This window comes from Macrobrachium nipponense, chromosome 41, assembly GCF_015104395.2.
Source record: "Macrobrachium nipponense isolate FS-2020 chromosome 41, ASM1510439v2, whole genome shotgun sequence".
Taxonomy (NCBI): Eukaryota; Metazoa; Arthropoda; class Malacostraca; order Decapoda; family Palaemonidae; genus Macrobrachium; species Macrobrachium nipponense.
In genome coordinates, this window is record NC_061102.1 from 44706726 (window position 1) to 44716755 (window position 10030).

General features: G+C 37.6%; 2 protein-coding genes across 2 annotated transcripts; both read left to right on the forward strand.

Annotated features, from left to right (window-relative positions):
* The first annotated feature begins 667 nt into the window (after positions 1-667).
* Positions 668-2807, forward strand: LOC135212836 (ionotropic receptor 93a-like). Its single transcript, XM_064246605.1, has 4 exons — positions 668-787; positions 1185-1386; positions 1937-2173; positions 2469-2807. The coding sequence occupies exons 1-4, from the start codon at positions 705-707 to the stop codon at positions 2805-2807; spliced, it is 861 nt and encodes a 286-aa protein (XP_064102675.1). The 5' UTR covers positions 668-704.
* Positions 2808-2850: 43 nt separating this feature from the next.
* LOC135212837 (uncharacterized) lies at positions 2851-5739 on the forward strand. The gene is made up of 3 exons (XM_064246606.1): positions 2851-2981; positions 4120-4306; positions 5347-5739. The coding sequence occupies exons 1-3, from the start codon at positions 2851-2853 to the stop codon at positions 5644-5646; spliced, it is 618 nt and encodes a 205-aa protein (XP_064102676.1). The 3' UTR covers positions 5647-5739.
* Positions 5740-10030: the final 4291 nt, after the last annotated feature.

Here is a 10030-nt window from a genome sequence, read left to right on the forward strand (position 1 = left end):
TTCGGCAGTGACGCCAACCGCTCTAACCCTACACCCCCTACAGGAGACGAGAAATAATCCTACATAACTGAATATGACCCAACGTTCTGCGGCTATGATAATAAATGAATCTTTAGATTAGGTGTATATGCAATATCATGAATACTAATAAGTATATTGATCTAAACCTACCCTGTTATCCTACACTTGAAAATATTGCCCCGTTGTTTAAGATTTTGCCCAGATTACCCTACGCGTGGGGCAATTACCCTACAGTTGGCAACATTGTAGGTTCGGTGGAGCAGAATTGCAATCACATTTGAATATAGAATCTAGAGCGAGGATTGTATTTGAGTTTCTCTCAGCTCCATCAGACGTCACCATGCGTCGCCCTGCTGACAGTAAGCGAGGACCCGCTCTTTCTGGCGGAGCTCTCCCGGTGCGTAGACCGAGATCGGCTCCTTCTGTGGGAGACGAAGGTCCTGGCCGTGACGAAGCTTCCCCTGCACGATCTGAGGGACTTCCTGGAATCCAGCTGGGTGTTCTCCATGACCAACGCCATGGTTCTGAACTTCGATGATAAGGCTGATGGCTCAAGGTGGGTGATTATGTAAATATAACGTAGTTTAATATAATATATAGAAAATTTATTGACTAACTGATTCATTCATTTCAAGGGGCGGCGTCTACAGCTACCTGCATACGGCAGGAGTGGACGAGGACAGATGGTCAGGGTAGGAAGCTGGTCCCAGGAGGACGGTCTGACGGTGGTCTCGAACTTCCAGCTCTACCCTGAGAAATACCTGAAGTAATTACTGACTAGTTGAGTGGGGTACTACATTCATTGAAGCAAAAGTTGCCAGTTATTCAGTGGGGGGTAACAGAGAGAGAGAGAGAGAGAGAGAGAGAGAGAGAGAGAGAGAGAGAGAGAGAGAGAGACGAGCTTCCAGCTCTACCCTGAGAAATACCTGAAGTAATTAGAGACTAGTTTAGAGGGTAATTTACATTAACTGAAGCAAAAGTTGCCAGTCAGTGGGGATGATAACAGAGAGAGAGAGAGAATCTGCTTTTATTTACTTCTTTCTAGCAGTTCAATGAACGCTTAACTTGATTTCCTCAAAGCTTCAGAGGAAAAGCTATCTTATATCCTAAAGAATATGAAGAAACCGTGATTTTTAGAACTCTCTCTCTCTCTCTCACCACAGCTTCTTCGGTGCCGAGGTGGGCATGACGGTGTGGCCCTTCATGCCATATTTCATGGCTCGAGAGGAGCCTGTGGACGCCAGCAGTGGCGCCCCTAGCGGGAGCACAAGCAACTACACTGGGAGAGACTACATCATGCTCGAGACCATGAACCAGTTTCTCAATTTCTCCATCAAGTTCATTCCCACCAAATCCTGGGATGAGGTAGTTAAGTGGCGTTAGTATGGTACCTTTGTCTTTGGTTTATCTGTTCCAGTTTCTTATTTTGTTTTACCTTTAACTTATCGTCACTTCGTTCTGATTTTTTAATTGAGAAAATATACATTTACAGTTTCTTAAAATTTATAATATTGTATATGTTTACTTATTAAAATCACTGCTGTCTTTTTATCTTTATTTTGAATATGCTTCAAAATCCAGTTTTAAAACCTTTAGAAAACTGATTTTTTCTGACGTCACAAGTTGTGTGATATTATTTCATAAAGTCGTGGAGAAATCGATTTTAAGGTTATCTGGTTTACGTCTTCTGGAGTTGAGCTTCTTTTTTATTGATTTCCCGATTGGTAGTTTGCAGTCAGTAAAGAGAACACTAAAAGAGATCGCAGTTAATTGAAAACTAACTCCTAAGATACCTTTTCCGAGCTCTGATCCTGATAGTGAAAACAAAAGTTGTTAGGAACTCTCACGATTCTGTCCATTGATGACAAAATTGATTAACTGACTGACTCTGATTAAACAACAACTTCTCTCACAGGTCATCCTCCTGGTGAAGCAACGCGTGTCCTTCATGTCCCCGATGAAGCTAGCCATCATGCCCCACCTCCTGAAGGAACTCGATTTCACAGTCCCCATTGAGCCTGCCACGCTGACGTTCAGTATGGCCAAGCCTACGCTGAAGCCCCGCTGGCAAAGCCTCTATTATCCGCTGACCGGTCAAGTCTGGGCTTCGATCCTGGCCATGATGATTATCATGCCCATCGTTTTCATCGTGGTTAGTCTAGATATTGATTTAATTCCCCGTTCGATAGATTATATGACTCCATATTGGTTGCGTTTATTGCAACCGTATCCTGGTTTTGCATTCATTTTTAAGCAGTTATTTCTGTTGGACTTGTCATTGTTTTATTACATTGGTGTTTCTGATAAATCACACCTGTTTATTTTTATTAGTTTGTTATTATTTCCTTGCAGTTCGTTTTGTATAACATTCGACAATTCATAACGCGAACTTTGAAAGATGTAGCCTACTACTCCCCCTAGTACTAACAGTCTTCTTGCCTTCAAAGATCACCAATATCGGAAATGCTCGCGAGAACAAGGGTCTCCCTGGAAGGATCATCCTGGAAATGACTGGAACTCTCCTTGGTCAGAACTTCACCAGCGAACCGTCCACGACGAATTTGGCGAGGCTTCTGGTCGGCTTTTGGGTGGTGTTCGCCTTCATCATGGGCACGGCCTACAGGGGAAACCTAACCGCTTTCTTGACCATACCCAAATACCCGCCCAGGGCAGAGAACCTCCCGCAGCTGCTAGCGAAGAACGCCAAGTATGAGAACCTTTTCTTATTTACGACTTTTGCTGGCAGTTATGCTATATTCAAAGGTGCTACATCTATAGCACCGTGAAGTATAAGCGAGTGATTAAACGTCTCAATCCTGTAGGGTAGCGATGCCTCCCGACGCCGTTGACTTCTACAACGGCTTCAAGCAGTCGCCCTCCAGCGAATTTCGAACTCTCAGCGAAAGGGTGACCTTCGTAGACTCATTCTGGGATGGACTGCAATTGGCCGAGACTTCCAAGTGAGTCTGACGGAAAACTTAGCTAACTGATTACAGCAATCAAAGTCTAAAGATCTATGTAGATCTTGACAGCAATTAGGCCTATGGCTCTCGAATCGGCAGTGCTATCTCATTTTTATCTCGTGGCGTTTATAGCTAAAAGCTTTCATCCAAAAACAGACTTTTTAAATTTTAAGAATTATACATTCTGTCAAGATTTGTTTTCAAGAATAAAATCAGTTTAGCTAATTATGTATTATGTGACGATTGTCATTTTTCTCTCGTGACGTTAATAGCTAAATGCTTTCATCCAAAAACAGACTTTTTAAAATGTTGAAAGTATACATTCTGTCATGATTTGTTTTTGGGAATAAAATCATTTTAGCGAATTACACATTCTGTGACCATGGCTACTGTATTTACGCCGTAATGCCAGTTTGTAGTACGAAAACAGATACATTTTTCGCGGTTCATTTTTTGATAAGGAAGACCCAAAACCACAATTTATATATATATATATATATAATATATATATATATATATATATATATATATATATATACATATTTCATTTTAGTTCAGCCATTATTTGATAAGGAAGACCCAAGACCACAATTTAGATATATATATAAAAACACATTTCCTTTTAGTTCAGCTATGATTTGATAAAGAAGACCCAAAGCCACAATATATATATATATATATATATATATATATATATATATATATATATATATATATAATATATAATATATATATATATATATATACACAGTGGGCACCTGTAATCGCGTTCTCCGGATTCGCGGACTCACACATTCACGGATTTCTCTCGGGAACGTTTCCCCGCATTATTCGCGGAAAATTCGTGCATTCGCGGTATTTTTATGAGAAATATCCACACATTCCTGTTTTTTTTTTTTTTTTTTTTTTTATCAATTTCATCATAAAATGAACTTTTTGAGATAAAAGTATTAAAAAAACCAAGTATGAAAATTTTTAGTGGTTTTTCTTGAGTTTTAACTAACAAAATAGGCTGTTTTTAGCATTTTTATAGGGGTTCCAAACATTCGCGGGTTCTAACTATTCACAGGGGGGACTGGCATGCATCCCCCGCGAATAAGGGGGGACCACTTTATATAAAACTATTTCATTTTAGTTCAGCCTACATGTACGAGCGACGCTTCATGGAGCTGATGATAGCCCGTCACTTTACACCCCTCCAGTCATCCAGCCACCTTTACGTTGCGCGCCAAAATGTGTGGCCCGGTTATTCGGCTTGGCCCATCATACGGGACGCCCCTTTCAAGCCTGTCATAGACCGATGCATCCAGGCTTTTAATGAGGTCAGTAAAGGCCCCCATACACAACGATTGTCTGAACGATTGTCGTTATCGTCCCACACACACCTGGTCATGACAAATTCCCGCCGAGATCGTTCTTCAGACACGAAGCTCCGCCCACTTTTGCATTCAGACAAGCCATTGCACAGTGTTTTTGCGAACGATACAGACAGTCGTTCAGACAATCGTTCAGTGTATGAGGGCCGTAAGAATATGCGCGGGTGTATGAACGTCATTATTTCATGAAGAATTGTTTAGTGTCTTTGTATACTAACCGTGATGGGAAGATTTCTGTTAAATATCGAGCAAATTCTTATAATTTCGGTGTTTAATTCTCAAGTTATTTGTGTCTTTAGTCAAGTGTCCGCAGTAGGTAATATTATAACCGTTTATCATTATAACAAAAGAGAGGAACTAAGAATTATTATATGAGAGAGAGAGAACCATTCTTTGTAGGTGATATTATAACTACTTATCATTATAACAAAAGAAAGGAAATGAGAATTATTATATGAATGAGAGAGAGAGAGAGAGCGCCATTCATTTAGGTGATATGATAACCGGATAACCGTTTATCAATTTAACATAAGAACGGAAATGAGAATTATTATATGAATGAGAGAGAGAGAGAGAGATCGCCATTCTTTGTAGGAAATATTATGACCGTCTATCATTAAAACAAAAGAAAGACAATGAGAATTATTATATGAATGAGAAAGAGAGAGAGAGAGAGAGAGCCATTCTTTTAGGTGATGTCATAACCATTTATCATTGTAACAAAAGAAAGGAAATGAGAATTATTATATGAATGAGATAGATAGATAGATAGATAGATAGATAGATAGATAGATAGATAGATAGATAGAGAGAGAGAGAGCCATTCTTTATAGGTGATATTAAAACCGTTTATCATTATAACAAAAGAAAGGAAATAAGAATTATTTTATGAATGAGAGAGAGAGATAGAAAGCCATTCTTTGCAGACGTCTATACCCCAATGTCTATAGAGCTATAGGTCTATCCTATCTCCCTGTCCCCGCCAGGCTGGCTTGATCGAGAAATGGGGTGACATGGTCGTCGAGGATGCTCGCCGAATCAGCCGACAGAAGAAGCGTCTTCAGCAGCAACAGCAGGAAGGAGAAACTGGGGTGGGAGACGACAAGGAAATTGAAGAAAAAGAAGAAGAAGAAGAAGCGAAGAGCGACCAACGCACAGAAGCAAGTCAGGCTTTGACCATCGTCCACATGCAAGGTCCGCTGTTCTTGCTGTTGCTGGGGCTCGCGGTTGCTGGCTCGGTGTTCGCTGTGGAGGTGACGCTGCACGCTTGGTTCGTGCAGCGCTAAACTGTGGAAGACGAAGAAATGTGGATAAAATCAACGGACACAGTCGCTCAGAAACACGTTATATTTCCTCGAGAAGCAAATTAAGTAAATAAATGACCATGAAATCATTGAATCGTGACTGTCGTCGATTTGGATAAAGTATATAGGTATTTGGTGACTGTAATTTCTTGAAATTATATGTCAGTGAAGCATAAATCGAATGACTTATTTATCCTCCTATAAGTTCTTTATTAAAAAAATGTAATACACACACACACAATATATATATATATATATATATTTATTATATATATTATTATATATATCTATATATATATATATATATATATATATATATATACATATATATATATTATATATATATATATATATATATATATATATATATATATAATATATATATATATATATATACATATATTATATTATATATTGCGCGAAACGTACACATAAAAATCATGAATGCTTATCTTTGTGTATGTTGTTACAATAATCATATAAAGGTCTCATCATTATCATAGTTGCCCAGCGTCCAAATACAAAACTATATAAAATAAAGATAACGACGGACAAGAAGTACAAAATCTACCAGCAAATACTACATGTATACGTATGAATACCTCTTCTGCAAGGCAACTCGGGTCCTGAAATCTAACCTATTAAATTTACGACCATCCTCTGCTGACAGTGAAGTTCGCATTGCAATATTTAACTGCAATGAAAATTTTTTTGGCCGGGAGTATTAATTGCAGCAGGGATAGAATACGCTATGGAAACCCGTCAGAAAGAAATATGCTAATTTCACCAAATGTCGCGTCTTTACATCTGGGTGAATTATTAAGAATGCAGATGATATTATAATTTCGTAGATGTTTTTTTTCTTCCTTTCAATCTCGAAGGCACAGTAAAGCTTCAACCTCATTGATCAGATCTGGCTCTGAAATGAAAATTTTCCCCCTGTACTCGAGTAAAGTGAGAATCAATACGAAAAACTACGCCCTTCGTTCCAGAGGTAGCATCGCCAGAGAAACACTACTACAGGTCCTGGCAGCTTGGGAACAACATGGGTTTCTTAACTGACCGCGATATTGTAAGTCGTTCTGTGGGACTTTCGACGTTAATACTAAGCTCTTTAGTTTTGAAATATATTCTCATCTAAATGCTGAGATTTCGAGACGTCATTGTTTAACGTATGCTTTATATTTTCGTATATATGTGTGGGATTTTTGAAATTGTTTTGTATGGTCAGCTTTTAATCAAAATCTTTGACTTCCGGTAATATGGAATTATTAAATATTTTCCTTGATATTTCTTTATAATTCTGGCACCAATTCTGCATCCTATTTCCACATAATGTTGTCTCTCCAGTTGGAAAGAGTGCATCCTCTCTCTCTCTCTCTCTCTCTCTCTCTCTCTCTCTCTCTCTCTCTCTCTCTCTCCAATCAGGAAAGATTCATGCATAAAAGCGTTCATGCTCTCTCTCTCTCTCTCTAATGGGAAAGGATTCGTTCTCTCTCTCTCCAATTGAAAAAGGTTCTCTCTATCTCTCTCTAATGGGAAAGGGTGTATGCTCTCTCATCCGCTAATGAAAAAGCGTTCATGCTTTCTCTCTCTCTCTCTCTCTAATGGGAAAGGGTGTATGCTCTCTCTCTCGCTCTTCCGCTAATGAAAAAGCGTTCATGCTTTCTCTCTCTCTCTCTAATGGCAAAGAGTGTATGCTCTCTCTCTCTCTCTCTCTCTCTCTCTCTCTCTCTCTGATACATAGTGCACACGCATCAACATCTGGTAAGTTCACTAAACACCAGACGCCCCGTGATAATAAATTCTAATGACGCCTCATTAACAGCAAAACAAACCAACAGGGAATCATATCAACAGACGATTATCGCTCTACAACGGAACGAGAAAGCGATAAACGATTAAGCCGCTGAAATCGCCAAGTCTTCGGTGCCTTTATTTCACGGGACGGAATTCGTCCTGCAATTACTCGTGATTTTATCTCTGCCAATAACTAAGTGGCAGTTCGTAAACATGTCCACAAAATTATATGTATGTACGTGCTTTTTTTTCATTTTAACGTAAGTAATTAATATCAATCGAATTGCGTCTACGTACAGGTGACCGAACAAAGGTTTTCCCACCTTGGAATGAATGGGACTGAATTCCTCCATCGAACATTACAGGTCATGGCAGGCGTGCAACTCTGCAAAGAAATATTTGAAATTAAAGTTAACGTATGTATTGATAGGTCTACATCTCAATTTCAATGAAGGTAATGGTGTTTTTATTTTATCTATTCACTTGAACGTAAACAATTCCCATAACGTGCTGGTGAATAGATAGGTAAAAGTGATAAGTGTTTCTGTTTCTTTATTTCCAGGCGATGTACACTCGACAAGAAAATGAAGATACAGTTTTCATTAGCTTTCGTTCATCGAATTTCCCATTTGTTTTCACTGAAAAGAAATTATATCGCTAATTTTACTCTAGAATATGAAAATACACTGCAAATTATATCATTTAAGTTAAAACTGAAAAGCAAAAGCGTTCAGATACCTAAAAACACGATATATGTCCGAAGTAATTGGAATTTCTAAGATAGATTCGTTCATTGATCTCGAACTTGTTGGTAAATTAAAAATGTCAAAAAATGCGGTCTCGGTATAATTCTGTATGAACAGCTGCCCATGAAACTCTCAGCCGGCCATGGTGGCCTGTTTTGTTGCGTTGCCAGGAGCAGGATCATGACTAACTTTAACCAGGAATAAAATGAAAACTACCGAGGATAGAGTACATGTTATTAATGTTATCTTCCGAATATATATATATAAATATATATTTATATCATATATATATAATATATTATATTATATATATTATTTTTATATTATATTAATTCTTTTTATATATCTATATATAATATAATTATATGATATATATATATATATATATATATATTATATATTATATATATATTTAATACACACAACCAAGGGCAGGCAGGTGACGACCAAGGAATGCCTCAAATCAGGTGTCGACTGAAGGAAACAAGGCCAATCTACATAGTTCTTTATTCCAACGTTCGTAATAACATTTATTACATCTTCTGGAATCTGTTCAAATTAATTAAAATAATAGAATTATAAAAACAATCTTAAATTTACTAAAAATTAAAAAATCGTAAAAAGACTAAAATTTGCTAAAATATACAATTACGAAAAAATTATTATGTAAAAGCTGAGACCGCCGACCAACCTTAAGTTAAGCGAAAGTGACTCAATCAACCCAGTGTGCATCGGTCCGCACTACTGAGAAGTTAATTAAGCTGGGCTTTCTCTCCGCTAGCTTGTGTGTTTGTGTCCGTTTTCGGTTGCATGTTATTTTGGAATGCACCTTTTGAGGCGGACAATTTTGGAGAATGAGGGGGCGGATGACATTCTGACGTAGGGTGAAAGGGCGCTTGGGCTAAATAACAAGGCGTGATCCGACCTCAAGCCTACTCAGGGCGCGTGCTAAAATCCAAGGTCAAATAGAGCTTTGTTTCAACGACGAAAATTAAAATAATACGGTATATTTTTTTAGGAATAATTTTTCTGTATGTTTAAATTGCACATTATTTATTTTTTTTATATTTTCATTCTAAGAAATAAATCATAAATATCCAATCCTTAACTTCCTGTATCTTTCGTTCAACGCAAAACACCTTTTCAGACCTTTTTAGACTTTCCTAATAAACCCACCCTTCCACCAATACCAAAACCAACAACAACGTAGTTTGTAGGCTTACCCCCCGAGTAAGTGATAAAAGGTTGAGAACCACTGGTTTAGAACTGAAGGGTCTTGACTTTTCTAGAAACTGACGTCATTTCCTGGACTCCAAATCAACTTGGAATGACTGCTACTTCATCCTCATTCTTTTGGGAAAGTGAAATAAATCCAGTATAGATAATTATTATCCGCAAAGTTTTATTTTCCATATTTTTCTTAGATTGAATCGCTGGAGCTTCAGCGAGAATGATATATACCTATTCTAAAGCTTTTTTTTGTTGCTGTTGTTTTTGATTTTTAGTGATTTATCAGTTATCTTGCATTACTTATTGAACTATTCTGCCAGAAGGCAAAGACTAATTCTTTATTTAATCTGCTCCCCTTTTCAATACACACACACACACACACACACACACACACACACATATATATATATATACCTAAGGGCATAGCTCCCACTACCCTCTATCTATTTTGCAAATGTAACTTCTGTCATTCACTACTGGATAAGGACAGAAGTTAGTCCACCACCGAAATATAGTCCTTAGTTTTAAACTATTGTGTTTTAATGGACCTTTTATCTTTATTATATATATATATATATATATATATATAT

Coding starts and splice junctions, on each gene's coding strand:
- LOC135212836 (XM_064246605.1), top strand. CDS start 705: ATGGTCAGGGTAGGAAGCTGGTCCCAGGAGGACGGTCTGACGGTGGTC. Junction 788..1,184: donor TACCCTGAGAAATACCTGAA/GTAATTACTGAC, acceptor CTCTCACCACAG/CTTCTTCGGTGCCGAGGTGG. Junction 1,387..1,936: donor CCACCAAATCCTGGGATGAG/GTAGTTAAGTGG, acceptor CTTCTCTCACAG/GTCATCCTCCTGGTGAAGCA.
- LOC135212837 (XM_064246606.1), top strand. CDS start 2,851: ATGCCTCCCGACGCCGTTGACTTCTACAACGGCTTCAAGCAGTCGCCC. Junction 2,982..4,119: donor CAATTGGCCGAGACTTCCAA/GTGAGTCTGACG, acceptor ATTTCATTTTAG/TTCAGCCTACATGTACGAGC. Junction 4,307..5,346: donor GCATCCAGGCTTTTAATGAG/GTCAGTAAAGGC, acceptor TGTCCCCGCCAG/GCTGGCTTGATCGAGAAATG.